General features: G+C 40.2%; 1 protein-coding gene across 4 annotated transcripts in view; it reads left to right on the forward strand.

The window, feature by feature from the left end:
* Positions 1-1106: 1106 nt before the first annotated feature.
* The window catches only part of SNX19 (sorting nexin 19), a 43655-nt gene continuing 23016 nt past the window's right edge, over positions 1107-21745 (forward strand). For 2 of the 4 annotated variants that reach the window (XM_081260605.1, XM_081260606.1), the window contains exons 1-8: positions 1170-3341; positions 5853-5991; positions 6907-7007; positions 7121-7240; positions 9088-9218; positions 10330-10426; positions 10930-11110; positions 14200-14329. In XM_081260605.1, the coding sequence (XP_081116731.1) occupies positions 1653-3341; positions 5853-5991; positions 6907-7007; positions 7121-7240; positions 9088-9218; positions 10330-10426; positions 10930-11110; positions 14200-14329 (2588 nt within the window). In that variant the 5' untranslated portion in view covers positions 1170-1652. Of the gene's footprint in view, positions 3342-5852; positions 5992-6906; positions 7008-7120; positions 7241-9087; positions 9219-10329; positions 10427-10929; positions 11111-14199; positions 14330-21745 lie in introns of all 4 variants that reach the window. The other 2 variants (XM_081260608.1, XM_081260607.1) reach the window with 2 other exon arrangements.

Genomic DNA, 21745 nt, shown 5'->3' on the forward strand with positions numbered 1-21745 from the left:
TGCACCAACACTAGAAATGGAAATGAGAGAACAAGCTGAAATATGCTTCTTGTTGGCACAGTTTTTATTGGAATTGGCCAGAAGATTTTCCTTTATATCTAGAAAGTAAATTCTATAATGACAAAAGGCTGCTAACAACATAGAGAATGCTGGAGATGGGCAACCATACCAGTTTTATGCAAATGATATATACTCTATGCCAAAATAAAAAGGATAGCCACATTACAGACAGCATTCCGAAGGGCCAAGGTGTGGAAGGAAACTGGCTTCACACCAAATGAACATAAAAATTTCTAGATTTAAATTCTCGTTGACCTTTGCAACCCACCATGATCTTTCCTTCCTCTGAATACCTGTAATATTTTGCAAGTTACCATATCACATACTGGTGTGTATAATTAAATATCTATTTATGTTCAAAGTAGTCATTTACTCAATTAGCTACAAGGGTCTTGAGGACAAGGATCATTTGTATTTCCCTAAACTACCTATCATAGCACCTAAACGTAGCAAATGCTCAAAATATATAACTGTTTGAGCAGTGACATCAGTAAATAACCCCAAAACACAAATTTGATTTCATAATGCAGTATATAGAATTAAAAGAATAAATTTGTCCCTGTATCATATTTTATGACTTGCATTTTTCAATTATTGAGAACAAGTGAGGTAGGCTGTGAATTAGGGATTCAGTGGGAATGGGAGTGGTTTGGAAGGAAGGGGGTGAACTTTTTTAATCCAAGAGGCCCATGAAATATGACCCCATGGGATTAAAATAAGCAATATGTAAAATAAGCGGGATCAAGAATGTGCATAAGTATAAGGGGTGTTTGCAAGCAAGATTGAAAAAAACTGGAGCTGCAAATCGCCTTAAAGACGCTAGAAATCTGAGCGTGCGAGTCACTGCCTCATGGCCACAGTGGTTTAGTGACACATGGAATTTTTGTCCTCTCTTGGGGAGCACAAGTTTTGCAGCTCTCAGGTGTGGAGACCGACCGTCACAACGGCTTCTTACCACCAGGGGGCACCTTGCAGAGCCGCTTCTCCCGGCGCTTGCAGCCGCTCTCCCAGCATGCTTCGCTCCTGCCCGCCACGACCCGGAAGTTGTCGCCGGCTGCTGGCCGGCCGGCAGCCCTGGCACAGTCGGCGCTGCGGAACACGGTCGCCCTAGCCGCCCTAGCCTGCGGTGGCTGCGGGCTGAGGCTGTCGGCGGGAACCCCAATGAGTCCACTCCAGGCGGGGTCTCAGACTGGACGCGGGGCCCCTGGCGACGTGTGACCCGCCCCCGGCCGGCCGCAGCACCGGCGTTTGTAAGTGTGTGTGGGACCCAGCCGGCCCTGCACCGCCCTCTGAGGCTGCAGAGAGGCGCTCCGCCTGGGGCACTATGAAGGCCGCAGAGCTTTCCTCGGAAACTGCATCTCCGCTGGAAGCGGCTAGTTGGAGTGCTCTGTTGACAGTAGTGAGGGGGAGAAGCAGAGCTGCAGGTGTCGCTTTGCAGCGCCTGTAGGACTTCAAGGGCCCGAAGCCCCTGCTGGTTCTTTGTAGAGAACCCCAGTTTTCTTGTATCTGGAACACAGTACCTGCCTTCTTTTCTGACACTTAAGTAAAATAGAGGGCTGTCATCTGGGGGAAGCTACCTGAGCCGTTCAGCCATGGAGGCCGACACAGTGTCCCCTATCCAGGAGACCTCTGCCCAGTCTTTACGTAATTTAAATAATCTGTGGGGTAGCCGGAAGCTGATGATTGTGGGGATCTTACTTGGCTGGCTTCTAGTTATCCACCTTCTGGTTAACGTGTGGCTTCTGTGCCTTCTCTCAGCGTTGCTAGTGGTGCTGGGAGGATGGCTAGGCTCCAGCTCCATTTTGGGGCTTTCAGGTCGACTACACCTGGAACGGTTCATCCCAGTGGCCACCTGCCCTCCATGCCCTGAGGCAGAAAGGCAGTTGGAGCAGGAGATCAACAGCACCATCCAGATGATTATTCGAGATTTTGTGTTATCCTGGTATCGTTCAGTGAGCCAGGAGCCAGCCTTTGAGGAAGAGATGGAGGCGGCCATGAAAGGGTTGGTGCAGGAACTTCGGAGGAGGATGGGTATGGTGAACAGTCGTGCTCTTGCCCATAGAGTTATGACTCTCTGTGGTTGTCACCTGCAGAGCTACATTCAGGCAAAGGAGACCTTTACAGAGAAGCAGAGTGGTCCAGTCCAGCCTTCCCATCTCTGGGAGGCTTATTGCCAGGTTACAGCCCCACATCCTGCTATGCACAATCCTAGTACAGAGGTCACCTATACCCGTGGCATTGTGAATTTGTTACTTCAAGGGCTGGTGCCCAAGCCCCACTTGGAGACTAGAACTGGACGCCATGTGGTGGTTGAACTCATTACTTGCAATGTAATCTTACCACTGATCAGCAAGCTGTCAGATCCTGACTGGATTCACCTTTTACTTGTGGGTATCTTTTCCAAGGCCAGAAATGATTCAGCAAAAATAGATAAATCACTCTTCCCACCCAGTTCCTTGGAACAGCACTCAGTGCCCACATCTCTACCACTGATTGTTGAGGTGGAAAGTCTGCCAGAACGAAGAGCCCCTTCTCCAATAGAAGCCTCTGTGCTCCTAAACTGTAGTGAGCCAGGCCCTTCCCCAGAGGTTGAAGAAGGCCATGAAGCTGTAGAGGCAGATATGGCTGGGATAGTTGAAGAAAGAAAAGTAGGAAACAACTCATCTCATTTCCTACAGCCAGATATTCGAGGCCCCCTGTTCTTATGTGAAGACTCAGAACTGGAGTCTCCACTGTCTGAACTGAGCAAAGAAACTATCATGCTCATGACCCCAGGCAACTTCCTCTCTGACCGGATTCAGGATGCCCTATGTGCCTTAGAGGATTCCCAGGCTCTGGAACAAAAGGAAGGTGAGGGATCCGAGGGCAATGAAGGAGCAGAGACTGAGGAGGGGTCAGGGACAGAAACAGGCCTGCTGGTCTCCATGCTGAACTCCTGCCCAGAGATCCAAATTGACACAGCAGACAAGGAGGTAGAGCAAGGAGATGACACCTCTCTTACAGCTTTGTTGGAGGAGCCAAAAAAGATTCAGCCCCTGCGACCCTCGAGCTTAGATAATAAGGATCTCATCAATGATATGAGCTCCCTTGATCCAACTCTGCCACCAGTTCCACTTTCTTCCTCTCCACCTGGTCCTCTCAGCTCAACCACTTTCAGCTTTGAGCCCCTGAGCAGTCCAGATGGCCCAGTTGTCATCCAGAACCTTCGTATCACTGGTACCATTACTGCCCGAGAGCACAGTGGCACTGGATTTCACCCGTATACACTCTACACTGTAAAGGTAACAGAATTCAAGCTACAGGTACCCACCACGGGCTGGGAATGTAATCAGAAATCAGAGTCAGCAAATGTAATGTTCTCTCAGGAGATGACTTTTAGTTTGCTATGTTTAATTCAACAAACATCTGTATGTGAATGGCCTGAAGCTAATTTGTAAGGCAGAGTAGGCACTTACCCTATTCCTATACAAATAATCTAGAAGCTCAGGGTTTTACTCTAGTTTCCAATCTTGGCTGTACCTCAGAATCACTTGGGCTGCTTTTTAAATACACTGATTCTGATAGACCCTGACAATTTCTGAAGGAGAATGTCCAAAGTAGAGTCCAGGGTTCTATATATTTTAAAAATAAGACTTTCCAGGCAACGTGAAGACACCTTGACCTCAAGCTATTTGGAGGGAATCAACTGCTCTAAGCAGCTTCCTTTATTATTATCTCTTCCAAATAGTTTCCAAGTTTGTGCTTAAATGTCTTCAGGAATAAAAAAATTCCTATCTTCTGAGGTAAATACAGGTAAATAATCTGCCTTCCAAAAACAGAGTTCAAATGATACTAGTATTTTTTAAGAAGAATGTAGCAGGGAAGAAGTTTGGAAAAAGAATTCCTGGGCAAGACCCTATCTGTTGTATTTTACTTGCTTTTTCCTTGCTTTTCTCATTGAGTCCAAAAACTTCCATAAGGCATGTACCTGGATACTGCTAACACTCTCATCCTCAAAATCCCAGTCCTGTTAATAGGAAAAGGGCCTTCCCTAATCTGCTGAATTCAGTTGCATCATAACAGCATTTTGAAAATTAACAAGACATTTTGAAGTTAAGACAACAGAATCATAAACATGCAAGTACATATATTTATACATACACACAAACACTCCTTATAAAATAGACAAGTTTTACAAGTATAGACATCTGTCATGTAATAACTCTGGCTAGTCTCAAAGGACAGATGTAAACATTTTGCCTGCCTTTTTGTTCTAATTCCATATGTCCCAATGACATGCACCTTTCTCACAAATAGGCGTCAGCTTCTGATTCTTCCATCTTCTATTTATGATATATTCTAACACTGATATTAAACAACAATTATGTTTCCTCTTCATTAGCAGAAAATTTAATGGAGAGAATTATTAAGTCATAATCTTTCTCCCACTTACTGTTTTTGTTATTGCTAAATTTTGACACCAGTTACTACCTACTTCAAGTAGACACTGAAAAAAGGGTAAGGTGGAAAATGAGCAACAAAATAATATAGTCAATTATGTATAGTTTGAGATTGGCCTTAGCTTTTCAAAAAGACATAATGTAACTATGATTTTAACTTGATTTCAAAGTTATTTTACTTTCTGATTGTAAACAAGTTTTAGTTTGTATGATAGAAGTGAACACATCAGTATTGAATATTGTCCCCCAATAAGCAGAATATTCCACAGAAAGATTACAACTCCTAGTTTCTCTGAGAGCCCTCCCCTGAATTCTACCTGTGTCTTTATTTCTGAGTACTGGTCTCAGGAACTTATTTTCTCTCTTCAATTTATAGTGAGTACCCCTGCTTCTCTAGCTATAAAAAAGTTTAAAATACCACCAAGTCCTACCAACAATGGGATAGTTTTTCCTATCACTTGCCACAATATAGTAATATACCAAACAATAATAACCTACTCCTAATTAGTCTATTCCTAAAAAGAGCAAGCATAACAGTTCCTTGTATCTTAACTACTCTGTCAGAGACAAAGTTTTCCTCTGTATTGAGTCATAGCTTTCATGTTGTTCACGGTGCTCACTTTTCTGGGAACATACAAGAACTAGTCATCATTCCACATACAAGCCCTCCAAGCATTCAAAGGCAACAGACTTTAACAACATCTCCAGTCATCACTTGACTTCTAATACATATGTCATGTGCTTAGGGGAAAAAAAACAAAAACTTAACCCCTAAAAATAACAACTAGGAAGATTAATCTATCCAGAGCAAAACTAAAACACATGTTCTTTTAATTCATTGCACGCAAACAAATGATTTATGTTCATTGTTTGGAATTATTTGTTCTTCCCCCAATTAATAGAAATCATCCCTGAATGAGTATAAAAGCAAAATGGTTTTCCCCTTAATAAGGTCCAGTTTGTAATTTAGGGGTGATAGAGTTAGCATTTTTTATAGGTGTTATGCCTTCTGTTTTATACTCACCTTTTGAGATTTGAATAATAGTGATGTAGCCATTTTTGTAGATAAAGTAAATATTTGAGGGAGGGAGGAGTGAAATTCATTTCTGACATTCTGGGCCACATATATTAGGAACTCATTCTTCAGTTCAGCTTCCTTGGAGTTTGAATTATTCATTTCAACCCAGGGCAGCAATCAGATGTGTTAGGTTCTATGAAAGAATAGGAATATCTCCCTCCCTTTATCCCTACTGTGCTATTACTGTGTAGCCATTGAACATGTTTTCATTAAATCCAGAATAGAAGATTGCCTAAACCTGGCTGATTCTGTCAATAAATCTGTTCCTTCAACAGTATGAGACAGCTTTTAACAGTGAGAACAGCAGTGCCCTGCAGCAGCTGGCCTACCACACTGTGAACCGCCGATACCGGGAATTCTTGAACCTGCAGACCCGCCTGGAGGAGAAACCAGATCTACGAAAGTTCATCAAAAGTTAGGAATTGCCCAGTCCCTGACTGGCTGCTTGCTTTTCACATCTAGCCACCCTAAACTGAATGATTGGTAGCCTATGGGTTTGTGGAGAGGATAACACAGCATTGATGTTCTTCCCCAAATTTGCTTTGAAAGTTTGAGGGTTTTGTGCTAGACAACTCTGATTACATTCTTTCTGAGGTAGTCCTTTGCTGCTAAATGCATTCAAATTTCTATCTGTGCCCATAAGATAGAGTGAGACATTATAACTTTTCCAGAAAAATAGATTATTCACTTTTAAATATTAAAATATTATACAGAAATTCATGTCACTTCCTTTCCTTTAACAACCAGGCCTTTTGTGTGCTGTTTGACATTTCCAAGGCCCAGGGAAAATAAGAAAGTGTAATAAAACTCAACTATAAATATGAGCTAGTCACTGGTTACTTTTTTTTTTTTAAAAAAAATGCTGATTCTGGTCCAAATAAATATATTAATAACTATGGGCATAATTGTTTATTTTCTTTCTTAGTAACAATAGCTAATACTGAGTCAAGCTTGAATACATGGGTCAGGTTCTCTTGTTAGTTAATTTAATCCTCTTAATAGCCTATGAGATAGATACCATCATCTCCCTTTTACAGAAAAAAGACAAAGTTACAGAAAGATTATGCAATTTTCCTGCAGTCATCATTATACTAGGGATTGGAGCCCCCAAACTGATCGATTAGACTTCAAAGCCCTCTCTTCTAACTATATCAATTGGTCTCTTTATATTAGTAGTGGGAGTAGATTCTGTATATTACATCCTGGGAGCATATTTGGAACTCCTGAAATTAAAAAAAAATGTCAGAAAAAAATATTCAATAACTCTTTTATATAGGGTAACTCTCTATGAATGTTAAATAAAGGAGGTATTTTTGTTTTATTTTGGAGATGTGAAAGGTCCTAAAAAGCTCTTTCCAGATCTTCCATTTGGCAACATGGATAGTGACAGAGTGGAAGCCCGAAAGAGCCTTCTGGAATCATTCCTCAAGGTTAGCATCTTTTTTGTCTTTGCCCTCATTCTGACTCCTGCCCACCCAAGCCAAGGCAGAGAGATCTAGGAACTGGGATTTCTCTTTAAAATCCTTCTGTCTTAATTTTGCAGCAACTCTGTGCCATTCCTGAAATCGCTAACAGTGAAGAGGTGCAGGAATTTCTTGCTCTGAACACAGATGCTCGAATTGCCTTTGTCAAGAAACCATTCATGGTCTCCAGAATAGATAAGGTACTAGCAAAGCTGCTATACTCAGCTTTCATTTCTCTCTGCAGACATGCAGTGTTCATCAGAACAGAGGCAGTATCTGAAAAATAAGAGAGGTAGGGTATAGGCCAAAGTGGCACAGAGGAGTCAGTAGAACATTGACTAGAATTTTTAAGACATGTTGCCAAATATTGGTTGGATCATCAACTTGCCAAATCACAGTGAGCAGCTATTAGGTGATAGTAGCCCTGACTCTAAGTGTACACACATCTCCTGGGGAAATGTTGATTGTTCCTGCAGTAGAGGCATGTAAGGATCAAGTGAAGATCCATGGATAATTGTAGGGATTCTCTTCTTGTGGGAAAGGTCATTCCTAGTGTGGTCATCAGGAAAGAGAGCTCCAAGGCAGGACACAGACCTGGATTTCAGTTGAGGTTGTGATTTTCTGATGGAAAACAGAGTATTCAAAAACTGTACTTATTCAAGAGGGTCTCTCAGCTCCCATGGAGATGGTAGGAGAAGGAAATCTGGAATACTTAAGAACTTATAAGCTATGATTACCAGCTGTTATCACAGTCTGCAGGACAAAAGCCTGAGATTTATGTTCATCAGAAGATGGTTTGTTTTACAATGTCTCATTGGCAGAAGAAGGGCTTCTCTCTTCTCACCTAGGCTTGGGAGCACAAAATAAAATGGAATTTCATGTGGTAGGTGCCAGAGGACATCCACTGCTATGTGGGATAAACCACAGACTACAAAGGGATCATCTAACTAAAACTCCCAGAGTTCCATGTAGATATATTCATTCATTGATTGTTTCAACATCTTACTAGATGCCTGTTTTGAGTCAGGCACTGTTCCAATTGCTAGTGATGCAAAAGTGGATGAGACAGATTAGGACTCTCCTACGGACTGTAGTTCTTGAGCTTAAAGAGCAAGTTGTATTTCCTGAGCTACATTATCTATCTTCATGCTGTCCTCTGTGTTCCTTCCCTGGCTTGTTCTCTACTCTCCACTGTAGCCTTCTTGTCTATTCCACCTTGTCTTAGCTGTACTGTGCTCCTTGTGCAGGATCATCCAAGAATGTCTCGAAGAAGGCATATGCTGTTCCCACAGTGTTAGAGAACAAGAGACACCAAGGAAAAGGAACGGTTTCTTTCCTTGTCATAAAAATTTCAGGATTTTGGTTTTTTGTATGTCTTCTTTAGTAAATATATGTTTGTCATTTTCCCATTCTGAGAAATAGAGATAATTCTTCATTGGAAATTATTTGGTTTTCTTTATGGCTGGAAAATTTTATATCAATTCTAGATTTCTTCATTTTGATCCCAGTGATTTTTATTCTTTCTTTACTATTAGAAATTATTTAACTCAACTATAAAAAAAAAATTCTTTGGTCTGTGTGAATTACCCAAAGCATGTTTATATTATTTATGTCCCTAGACTGTATTTTTTATTTCTGATCATCTTTTTTATTCTTCTTTTTTTCCTTATATTACTTCCACTTGTTCCATCTTATTGAAGGCTATATCAATTTAGAAACTAGAGACCACCTTTTTATATAAAAAGGAAGTCACCAACCTGCAGAACTCCTAGGTTTTATTTACCCCACTGTTTGTTTTGGCTTCTTTCCCCATGGCATTGTTTGTTTTATTCTGCAAGGAAAACGATATTGATGGTCATAGAGAAAAAGGAAGATTGTTTTTATTGGCGAGTATTTAGCTTTCCTAATGGATGAGGCTCTGCTAGATAGCCTGGCACTCTACTCATCTTATTGCGTAAGGCACAATGAGCTGACTTCTTTTCTGTTTGGCATTTTCCATCTGGAGATGTAAATGGTTGTACTAACCCTGCACCTCTGACCCCTGCAGATGGTGGTGAATGCTATTGTGGATACCTTGAAGACAGCATTTCCTCGCTCTGAACCCCAGAGCCCCACAGAGGAGCTGAGTGAGGCCGAGAACGAAAGCAAGTCCCAGACAGAAGGCAAGAAGGCTAGCAAGTAAGAACCTTCGGTGGCCCAGAGACCCTTCCCCCAGTTATCAGGTTGATCCTCAATCTTCAACCAAAGCCTACCTCATTCTCAAGCCCTAGAAAAGAGGAGGAGGAAAAGGAGGTGGGGCACACATAAAAATTTTTAGGCAAAGCCAGACTCTGGGCTACTTAGCACACCCCTAGAGCAGGAACCCAGCACTCAGCTGACCAAGGATTATTGTTGTTGTTGTTTACTAGAAGGAATACTGTAGACTATGGATATTCTCTTTTCTATCTTCTGATATTTTGAGGTTTTTTTTTCCTATTAAGAATTAAGGCTCATAACTCATCTCTGCTGTCATTTCTGGTAATCTTGGCTCAGAAATTTCATATACTAACAATAAAAAAGAAAAGGGTAGAATAGAAACCTGCAGGGTCTATTTTAGTAACTGGTTGACTGCTACTGCATCCTGCACTAGAGTCCCAGTTGTTCCTTGGCATCACTCCACACCAACATGTGGAAGGCAAGGGTACCACACTTAATCTTACTGGAAATTTCATCTGAATATGGGTCCATAGGGAAAGAGAAAGTATGTATGTGTGTGTCTGACTGCCATTGTCTTTGTGTTTATGTTAAAATCCAGCAATGCCAGACTCACAATAGTTAGCGTTTTTTAATTGACCCATATTTTATAAGATGACCATTGTGCCTGTGCTTATTTGTTCTCTATCTCTTGAAACATTGAGATTTATCACTTGGCAATCCCTTCTCTGATTTTATTTGGAATACAAGGGGAATAAATGGTTGTCCAAAACAAAAAGGGTACCCACAACAAAAAGGGTATCTAGAATTTTCCCTCAGTCTCTTTTTTTGTCTGTTTAGCCTTCAACAAATTTTTAATGTGTGCATAGTATGTGCACTATCTATGAAGAAATGCCAGAATATATATGGTTTGGAAGATTTCAGGGCCAAATCTTTCCTGGCAACTCTGAGTACCATAAGCCCCTAAGAATAAGTGTGGGTTGTTTTTTTTTTTTTTTAATTTTTTTTTTTATGTATTATCAATTCTGGCCAGCTCTTTGTATGGAAATAAAAACCAAAAACTATATTCTGTTTCTGCCCTTTATTGCTGTACTAGGTCCAGACTGAGGTTCTCATCCAGCAAAATTTCTCCAGCACTGAGTGTGAATGAAGTACATGAAAAGATTCTCTATTGTCTCCAGGAGCGCAATGTGGTAAGCCCCAAAGCCCAGAGGACTGTAGGAATCAAGACCCAGGGTGTTGATTCTATAGTTATAGGTAATTGAAACATTCTCTCAAGTCAGGAAGAACTGAAGTGTCTTGCCAAGAACTTAACTAACATCCGGGTCTCACATTTAAAAGTATTTTCTCTGAGTGCTTTTGAATTCTAATTGTTGTGGGTTGGCAGGTTGGCTTCTTAAGGTAGTGGGTTCAGAATTAAGAATGACAGGATGAGAAGAAAAACCAGTTTATAGAAGAGAACAGATGACCAAGAATGTGTGCAAAAGTGATAATCCCAGGAAAGCTTGAAATTTGGGTTAAAAAGAAAAAAAAGAAACTTTTATAGACTGGCCTTAGGGTCAGTGGGTTCTATACTCATGGTACTTTGGTAGAGTCTCCAGAGTCTGCACAAAAATTTTAGGGAAACCTATAGTGCTGCATTTACTTCTGTACTTTCTGCATTCTTTATGTCATATGCCACTGGCTGTTTCTTCAGGAGTCAGAGATCCTATCCATGTCTGGGATGGAATCCTTTATTGAAAAGCAGACAAAGTTACTGGAAATGCAGCCAACAGAAGTCCCAGTAAAAGATCCAGAACAAATCTCCAAAGACTATGTGGATGATTGCTTGTCAGGTACAACCATGCTATCCCAGGACCTCAGCAGCAGTGATGCAGGTAAATGGAAAGGTCTCTACTCCTACAGAGAAGGGAGCCATAAGAACTTGGGATAGGTGCACTTTGTAGCTTTAATATCTTTTGTCTTTAACTGAGCAAGCCACATATTGAACTCCAGTGTAGAGTATAACACAGTCCCTAAAGCCAAGTCAAATAGTGAAGCCAGGCAGGCCCAGACACAGGGAGTTGTAACCCAGCAGAAGATCCATGTGTATAGTATCTTAAAATATTTTTAACATACTCTGGTACATGGGACCACTGTCTTTATCTAGAATTTTCCCTTAGTGTCTATGGTACCCCTTTTCTGGTTTTCTTTCCCTCTCCTTGTGGTCCCTTTTGGGCCCACCTTTTTTGTTTTCCCCACCAACCCTCTGTAGCCTTGGTTTGGGCTCTCTGTTCTTCCCCTCATGCTGTCCCTAGGTAATCCCAACTGTACTGTTGGTTTCTACTCTCATACATATGCCAATAATGCATAAATGTTGGATATTATACACCTCCATGTGAACAGACCACAGAGCAGCTGAAATACAGTATGTTCAAGATAGAATTCATGGGGCTGGGGATGTGGCTCAAGTGGTAGCGCGCTTGCCTGGCATGCGTGCGGCCCGGGTTCGATCCTCAGCACCACATACCAACAAAGATGTTGTGTCCGCCGAGAACTAAAAAAAAAATAAATATTAAAAATTCTCTCTCTCTCTCTCTCTCTCTCTCTCTCTCCTCTCTCTCTCACTCTCTCTTTAAAAAAAAAAATTAAAAAAAAAAAAGATAGAATTCATCTTTTTTCCTAAATCTCTCCCTTCTGTATTTACTGCTATGACAAATGATACTACATTGTTTCCTAGGCCAGAGAAGGGAAAGAGAAGAGATTAGGTTCACTTCCCCTTTATATCCTTTGAGGCAGGATTAGTTTGCTTCCCAGAAGAAAGGCAGATGCATTCTACAAAGGAAGAATTGGAGCCTTGGATATTAATTAGTATTTGCTTAACTAGAACTTAAAAGAAAAAAGTACATCAATTCCACCAAGAAAAAGACCTCTAGTGAGAACAAAAGATCACAAAATCTTGGGTTCAGAAGGAAAAAAGCCAATTTTACTGTTGTCTTTCAGGTTACCATAGACAAATCACCTTACCTCTGCTCTACGAACTTCAATTTAAATATGTGGAAAAGGGGGTTTAAAATCCCACCCCTTCACATGTATCTCATTGGTTAGGTAAATGAAGTAGTACGACAGTAAAAGCATCAGAAAACTCTAAAAAATTACAGATAAAAGGGATAGGTGAAACAATACAATTCTAGCCCAAATCAACCCTGTAAATTTTGAATATAGTATTTTTAAATAGATAGTTTATACCTGAGCTTTTCTTCTTTAGCTCTGAGAGACTCAAAAGTGACCATATGATAGAAAACGTATCATTTTCTTCCAGAGGACTTGGCAGTACCTTGTTCGCCTTATTGTTTTTTACTGCTATGACTGAGTGTTACCACATGGTGGCAGCTTCAAGCAAATAGAAAAACTAAGAGAGTAAAAGTAATTGGATAGAGGAGAATTCTATTTCCCAGGAATTGGAATGGAATAGCCCATCTTTGAGTAAATTTCAGATAAAAGGGATTGGTGAAACAATATAACTCTAGCCCAAATCAACCCTATACATTTTGAATATAGTATTTTTAAATGGATAGTTTATACCTGAGCTTTTCTAGCTTTTAGCTAGTCAGAAAGCAGTTCATCAGCCAAATGCCCACTAGAAATATAATTTAGAAAAAGGAAGTATGTATTAGATGGCCTTTAGAGGGAAGTGGGTTTCAATTCTAGCAGATCTATCCAAATCACTTATATTCTTTTTTTATTGATACATTATAATTATACATAACAGTGGAATTCATAATGCAATATATATACATGCACATAATAATTTGATTGATCTCACTTCCCAGTACCTTTCCTTTCCATCTTTTCTCTTCCTCTGATTCATTTTCTCTATCTCTATATTATGATGATAATGATGATGATTATGATTATGTACATAAGCAGATTCATTGTGATATATTCATACATGGACAGAATAATTTAGTAGATTTCATTCCCCCAAATTCCCTATGTCCTTCCGTTCTCCCTCCCTCTCAATCCTCTTCCTCTACTTTATTGGTTTCCCTTCTGTTTTTGTGAGATACTGCCTTTTTTTTTCATGTCTAGAGGACCCTTAAATGAGGTGAGCTTAGGCAAGTCCAGTTAGTCCTAGACTAACAAAGTTATTGTTGATGATTAATTATAATATTAAATACAACAATAGCACCAGAAACCTCAGATTTACTGTGGAATATTATGTGTTCCTAGGAAATCTCCAGAAAGCAAATCAGAAGTGTTGTCCCCCCACCACACAAAGGTTTAGAAAATGGATGTTAAACTCCATAAAATACATGTGTTTGGAAACTCCAGGTTATCATGAGTGTAGGCTCATTTGTGGCCCTTCCAGAAGTCTTCAAAACAGGGAAGAAATCAGTAAATGTCATGGCACTTTACCAGAGGTGTGGAGCTCTTCCTAGAACCACATGTTATCTTAGAATCAAACTGGAGCCTCCTGAATCTCAACCCCACAGCTCTGTGTAATGGAGATGCTGTCAAAACAAGGCTTTGCAGGAGAATGAAGCCCAAATCTTTCCCCAGTTCTGCCCACAACATTTCCATGATGAATTGTGGGGGCGAGTGGAAGGCAAGAAAGAGACAAAGTTTTGCCAGTTCCAGTTAGTCACCAATTGTGAGCTCTTACTTGGAACAAGATGAATTCAGCAACCTGGGGAAATAAAGGAGAAACAGAAGCTAGGTAGGTAAAATAAAATATATATAAAATCTTTTTAAAAAGTAAGAACACTTATTCATTAACCGAAGAATTATAAATACATACAGAGCCTATCACTGAACTTTCTAGGTATGAAGTACATGTCTCTTCATTTCAGTGCAGAGGGATTAAAAAGTAAAGTCCAAGATGATGAATATGAAGCTAGAGAAGAGCCCAGTGCCACCAGTGCATTAAATACATCCTCAATTGGGGGTTTCTTCTTAGTTACTTTTATGCCTTTTTGTCCCTCAGGAACAGAAACAGAGTTAGCTGACACAGCCCTGAATCTAATCCTCTTGCTGTTAATGAAACAGTGGAAATGGCTATGTACTGAAAACATGCAGAAATTTCTTCATCTTATCTTTGGGACCCTAATTCAAAGGTAAGGTTGCTAAGTTCTCCTTCATGTCAGGTTCTCAAATTGCGTGGAAATTGGACACAATGGTGACTTCTGTACTTGGAAGGGTAAGTGTGTAGAGTCCAGGAAAATTGTGGCCATAAGAAAAGGTAGGCTGTCTGCTACAGGGCAGGGATGAATATTGCCAGAAGACTATCAGAAAGCCCCAGCCCCAACACCACTGCGGTGATCTTAATAGACTTTTGTTTAACTCTGTCTTCTCTGGGATCTGTTCTCCTTTTATGTCCCCAGACCTGGAGTCACTGTGATGATGAACTATTTTTAAAAAATGGAGAAAACAGATCATTGTTGTTGATATAAAGCTCTTCCCTCACTAACGATGATGAAATATCCTTCCCAAAATGTTTGTAGGCTTAGATTGAGAAACCCTGCCCTAGACTAGAAACCCTGCCCTAGACCAGAACTAGTTTGTATCCCCAGCAACTTACACAAGGACAGGGGCATAGTAGATTCATTAAATATTTGATAAAAGAAAAAACATTACCCTTCTCGATATCTTTATACTTAAAAATATAGTTTCCTAATGTTTTATTCAGTCCCCTATGACTCTTGCTAATTAGGCCTCCATGTCTCTTCTTTCTCTGTCAGACTTTCTTTTGCTTATCTTCCAAATATTTTTTTAAAATGTAAAGATCCTACAAATAGATAATATGTGATTTTTTATAACACCCCTTCCCCTGTAGTCATTTACTTGATGAATTAATTTCAGAACATAAGAAATTGTTCAGTAGGAGTTTAAAAGTATAGGTGGAAGGGCTCTGAGGAGCTGCGTACCCACAGACCTACGGTTAGTTCGTGCAAGAGAAGGGCCACAGATCCTGCCTGGTCTCCTGTGGTGACCCCACTCTCACCCCAGTCAGTCCCTATGTACTGGAAACCTGGCCACACCCTTCCTGTTCCAAGTCACTGGCGGGCCATTGCCCTTTACTCCCTCTACCCTCCTTAAGGTCTTCCCATTCTCCCTGTCACCTCAGGGAAGCTCCCAGCCATCTGCTTCCCACTTTGCTTCACAGCATCTGGGCCTTTCTAACTTGCTGATTGCTTAGTTGTCCACCTCTGCTGACTGAACACCAGGGGCAAGCAAGACCATATTTGCTTTGTGGATTGTTATGTTGTCCAGCTTATTTCCATGCATAACACATAGTAGGTGCCTGATAAATGTGTGTAAAAGGAAAAAAAAAAGTATAGGTGCATCAGCAGAGACTTAGAAAAGATTAAGATCTATATTTAAAAGGTAGGGGAAAATTTGCCTTAAAGTTTGAGTAGCTCAAAAAATGAAATGGCTTGGGCCAGTCCAGATAAAAAAGAGAGAGAGAACTAGATCCTGAGAATTACAGTAAGATCATGGAAGAACTGATATCTCACATAGAGAGGATCCTTGGAAATCTAAGCAGGAAAGTTAAATACAAGGGAAGTAAGTCCCAAGGGGTACAGTAGACATGGGATAGACTTTCAGTAGTCAAACATAGGCTGAGAAACTTCTAAGCCAGGTTGCAGACCCTTAGTGGGGAGTGTGTAGGATTAAAGAAATAATAGTTGTGTTTCCTACTCTGAACTCTTTCTTGGCTTGATGGTACAGATTTGGCCAGGCGGTTTTGTGGCATTTGTCCCACTTTACCTTTAAATGCTTCTGTCTCTCTTTATACACCTGGGGATTGATTTTGGTCTTGCTTCTTTGTTCACAGGGGGAAAAAATGTATATTACCAAAAGCTGGTCAATAGTGAACAAAATAGGCATGATCCCTACTTTATTATATTTTAATAAACTTAAAGAGGTTGAGTGCTGAAATTCAGGGCCTTACACTTAATCACAAAGCTAATCGGTGGTAGGGCCACCATTCAAACCAAGCTGCTCAAAAGCCCAAGTTCTTATCGACTCCAGTAAGCTATTATTCTATAATTAAATTTTCTGAGCTTTGGTTTCCTCATCTGGAAAACAGAATTAACAATGCTATCTCAAGATGTCTATTAAACGATAGTTCTTAATATTTGCTCTTCAGAAAAGAAGAATAATAAAACATATTTTGTTTCTGATGCCTTCAACTAGTAGCTGAAAATTAGCTTCACTTTTTATGTCTTCTAGATACATCACCCCATACCAGTCTCCTTCTGCCAGTTACCACCATCCCTTCTGTGCCCATCTCTCTGAGCCACACAGAGTTGGGCTTCTAAATAATGAAGGCTTTATGAGGTCTTTCAAAGTGATTTTGTGCCAGTGGTCCCATTTGTTAAAGCAACAACCACAGCACTCCCAGTCTTACATTAGGAAACAGAACACCTGGGCTCCTGTCCAGTACCGACAAGCACATGTGAAGTACATAGTTCCATAGTGTTTTCCAGGTTTCCTGGTGCTCCTGGCCACCTAGGTGGGGAAAACTACTGAAATCTGTTCTAATAGGAAAGCTTTGGAATCAAGCTAAGTTCTTCACCTTTCTGTCCCCATCCCTTGACACTTCTGCTAGATCCAGTTAGCTAGACATATACACAGCTGGTAAATGAAAACTATCAAAACCTTTATGCAACTCATGCTATAAATTATATCAAAGAGAGGGCTTGCTCCTGAATTTTTCTTGATTTGCTCTTCACTTTTCATTCCTGGTTTTCTTTTCTGTTTTCTTATGGAATGTCATCACTATTTAGAAAGACAGGAAATTGTGAATGTATATTTGGTAAATATTGTACAAGAACAGAAATTTGTGGCTGCTTTTGAAAACCTTATTGTATCTATAGACTGTTAAACATGGTCATGATAGGTATTTCTAAATAATGGTATTTTGTAACCTGTTTAGGTATATCTCTTCCAGCCCCAAAAGTTCTTATTTATATGTAGTCTAACTTTATCCTTAGACCATTTCATTTTCTGTTAGCTACAAGGAAATAGAACTATAGCTAGCTGGCACTCTCCTCATCCTGTGCTTCCATAGACAATAATCTCATCCTTCCCCTTTCAAGACCTTCTGTCTTCCCATGTAAATCCCTATTCACTTTACATTTTTGATCCTCTTCTCAAGAATCTTGTGCTGGTTTCACAGTGTTCCAGAAGCCTCCTTTAGATAGGAAGTAATAAGTCATAGTGTATGAAGAAAGAACCAATTCCCTCTCCAGAGGCCCAAGGATTTGCCCTTCATGGCCATTGTCTCATACCAACAAGTCCCTGGATATATGGTAGACATGGAAAAGATGGGCCTTACTTCTAAATTCAGAGTGTAGAGATTGATCATCTCATCAGCAAGGTATTTACTATCCTGCAAGCTTTTGTTGAGCGTCTTATTTCACACAAACATTGGGCTAAACATTTCAAACATATTCTATCATTTAATCTCTTTAAGAGCCATATGGAATAGGTATTATGAATCCTACTTCTAACATGGGGGAAACTACGATTTACAAAGAATTTGTGTTATTACATCAAGATGACAGGTCAAAATAGCACACATAAAATTTCAACCCAGTTTTTTCTAATTTTTAGCTATAATGATTCTTTAATTTTCAGGATCAGAACCTTTGCCCTATAATTTGAAGGATAAGGCCAACCCAAAAATCTTTCACTCTGAGTAGCAAACATTCCCCAAGAAGAGATTATCAGATAGTTTATAGAATCCAAATTATATCTCACATGTAACAAAAAGAACACTGTTCCCTCCTAAAGTCAGCCTGTATTACTATTCCCTGGGCAGCTTGCAGTTTTTATTTTTAAAAAGTAGTTTACGTAGTCCTTTATTTGCTTTAGTAAGCAAATAAGCCAGGAACTTGATATCTAGAGCTACAGCACCCTCCCCTCTGCACCTACCCTGACCACCCCCCCACAAGAGGTGTGATATGAGGTTCCAGTGTCCCCAATGTCCCCATGATTGCCATCCAGGAGGCCACATGTTTGTTCTCTCTGAAAACACAGTTAGCTAAGCCATGTCCTTTTGAAGGGTACTAGGTTTCTCTTCCTTTAAATTCTGTGATTTAAGGAGCAGTAATATCTTGTGTCAGTACCTCAGGTGAATGCGTCCACTTCGCTAATTATCATAAACATACAGCAGTTTGGGCATCAGGAATAATACAGCCACCTGGATTTAGATGTATCTCCTCCTTAAAACAGCCTCATTTTCCAACCTCATATTATTTCCAAGCAGACAAGTTTATTCTGCTTCCAGCTTTCTTTACTCTCCTGCTCCCTTAAAAGATCTATATACATAGCTCCCTTGGACTCCAGGGACTTCTGCCAAATTATAAGCATATTCTCTCCTTAGCCTACAAGGCAGGGAAAAAAAAAAAAGACAGAGTAAATTTAACCTCATGACCCCTCTTTCCAAGTGAAAGTTGGAGGAGTTCTGTTCTGAGCCAGACTTATAAATCTCTCTTGTTTGTTGATGGTGTGGAGAGAGTAAGGGAGGGGAGCTAAGAGAAGTTAGATGCCCAAAAAAGGCATTGTTAAGTCAAAGGGAAGTCTTGCACGCATGCGCGCCTGACCTCTCATGCCAGCTTCTGTGCTGGGAAGGTCCAATTATGTAACAAGGAGCGCTCCTTATTTGGAAGGGGAAGGGGTGTGGGGGTAGCAAACTAAGCCAAGGAGCAAATCCAGCTTGTGCGAACTCTGCTCATGTCCGAAAACAGAAGAAACTTGACAGTATTCCTATATGCATCAAAATCAGGCTTAGGGAATTGGAAAAGTACTCAGAACTAGCCTGGGTTAAAGGGAAGGAAGAAAGATGTACTGTGCTCCATTGATGATAGAAGGTTTGGGGCAAGAAGATCCAGCCAAGGTAAGGGGTGAGATTATTTTGGAGTCTGATGTAGAGTAAAGGAATGAGAAGAAGTTGGACCAGGTCCCTGCCTAGATGCCCAGAGCCATGCCATGATAAAAATAGGAGCCAGGCCAGCAGTAGAGTACGTGAATGCCACATCCAGGGCTCTGCCCTCCCCATGGCCCTGAAGATGGTATCAGACCCTGTGTCAAAAGGGCAGCAGACACATTCCTGGCACCTTCATCAAAATTTCTTAAAGAGTGAGTGAGTGAGTGAGTGAGAGAGGAGAGAGATTGTGTTGTATATGTTGGGGATACTAGGCATAAAGTCAGTAAAAAGGAGAAGGTTCTGTTATTTTTAAGAAGAAAAAATAAAATTTAAAGTCAAAGAAATTTACAGAGGGGGAAAAAAAGAATGTACAGGAATAATGAGTCCAATAAGCAATGAACTTGGGAGAAAATTAAATGGCAAGTTCTGAAATTTAGGTCAGGCCATGGAATTGTTTTCTTAGAAAAGATATCTCTCTACAATTATCTGCTAGGAAAGGTTAGGATAAGAGTATGGCAGAGCATTGAAGAGTGCTGTACTGCTAGATGGGATGTCCACCTCCCTTACGGATAAATGGGAATTGTTGACCATGAACTCTCTTGCTTTCATAATTGTCTTAAGTCTTTCCAGAATCATAGATGTTCTCTGGGTGGAACTCCACTGCAAGGGCATCTTTTCTTGGTAGACGTGTAAGTAGTAGATGGAAAAGTGGTTTTTATAACATTGATTATTTCCTAAGGGAAACTCAAAGCCTGCCACTAAAGGGACACAAATAATTATAACAGGAAAGGAAATGAATTTATTACAGCCTAACTATACCAGTTAAGCAGCTACATACTTTATGTACTAATGTGCAATTCTGTGAGATAGATTTATATTTTCACATTTTACAAATGAGGAAAATTATATTCAGATTAAATAACTTTTCTGAAATCATAGAACCAGGAAGTATCACACCCAAGATTCCACATAAGTCATTCTGATGTCAACACCCATGCACTTTCTACTACTGCACACTGCCTACCTCTGTGCAAGCTTTCTTACGGAGTAGCCACTACAATTGTTCTCACTCGAAAACCCCTGTGACTTATTCTTGTGTAATATCTTGCTGTCCATCTGACTGGTCCCAGGAAGACATGCATCTGGTGGTAGCATATAAACTTATTTCTGTTTGCATTTTCTTATTTTATTCTTAAAGCACCCCTCAGCTAGTTAGAGATTTACTAGGTTTCACCATTCTACATCTCTACTTTTTCGAAAGTAGATAAAGTATAAAAATTAAGGTTCAGAGTTACACAAATCACAATTCTTTCCTTTGTTCAGAAAATACAGATTACAGTTTTTTCCTTTGCTCCCTAACTTCCTTTTCATCTACTCTGGTGCCTTGCTGTAGTTTATACCTGATCTCTTCCTATGCGCTTCTTCTCTAGAAAAAAATGCTTACTCTGGAAAAATGAATACTTTTGTAGAAGTTATAGATACAAAATTAACTCAAACTAGGTCTTAAGGTTTCTCATATCAGGTTTAACTCCTGGCCTAATAATAATCATTGACTCGGACTGGTTTTAGTGGTGCCGAAATTAACTTTTCACAGTGATAGCTTTGCTCAGATTGCATTGTATCTCCTTGGAGACAAGGAGCTCTACTTGTACCATGCCTCTTCCTTGGGCCATGCCAAAGCGAAGTTCTTGACCTCTACAGATCAGGCCAGAATGGAGCCCAGCAGTTTCACCTACTAGATACTTACTGTACGAATGGTCTGCCTAACAACTTTCTTAGATGTTGCTTATTCTACACCCATCTTAAAGATGTTGTGCCCATCCTGTCATGTACTGACAGTCTCCACTTGAATGTGCCTTTAAAGTTATAACAAGTATGTGACAGCTGACTGCCTTGTGCCTGTGCATTGTGTGTGTACACTTTTGTATATGGCATGTGCTCTTAAATTCTCATATACTCAAGTTCAATTACAGCAGTGGTTACTGTAAAAGTTAGGGGGGAAAATGCAGAATGTCAAAATTACTTAAAACTTACGGCCTTTTGTTCCCTGAGTCACATTATTGGTATACATCTCTATATCTCTGACAACTTAATGTTTTAATGACAACTCTAAGACTCTTGAGGGAAGGGACTGTCTTATTCATTATTACATCTTAAATACCTAGCCTGATACATAGGAGACACTTATTTAATTTGTGTCAAATGAATGAATGTGTAAGATCACATGCCATTCCACTTGAATCACTCCCTCTGGTTATCACTACTGAGACCCTCATGGTTCTTCAACAGGACTAGGGAAAAGAAATGCAAATGGAAACAATCTTTCATCCTTCCCCCACAGGGCATGCCCAGCTCTTAAACTGGGCAACTATAATTCCCAGAGTCATGATGGGCCTAAGCAAAGAGATTTTTATTTGGGGCTTTTCAGTCCATCTGCACTATCATTTCCAAAAAAGTACAGTGCCCCTGACCTTCCTGGGCTCCCCACTATGAGGCCCCATTGAGTTTACCCTCTCAGAAAGCATGGTCCACCCTCTTCCTGCTCCTTCTAGATCTCTCTCCTTCCACTTGGGAAAGAAAATATATGAACCTTGAA

Source organism: Spermophilus citellus (assembly GCF_964194105.1).
Source record: "Spermophilus citellus genome assembly, chromosome: 2".
NCBI classification, from domain to species: Eukaryota; Metazoa; Chordata; class Mammalia; order Rodentia; family Sciuridae; genus Spermophilus; species Spermophilus citellus.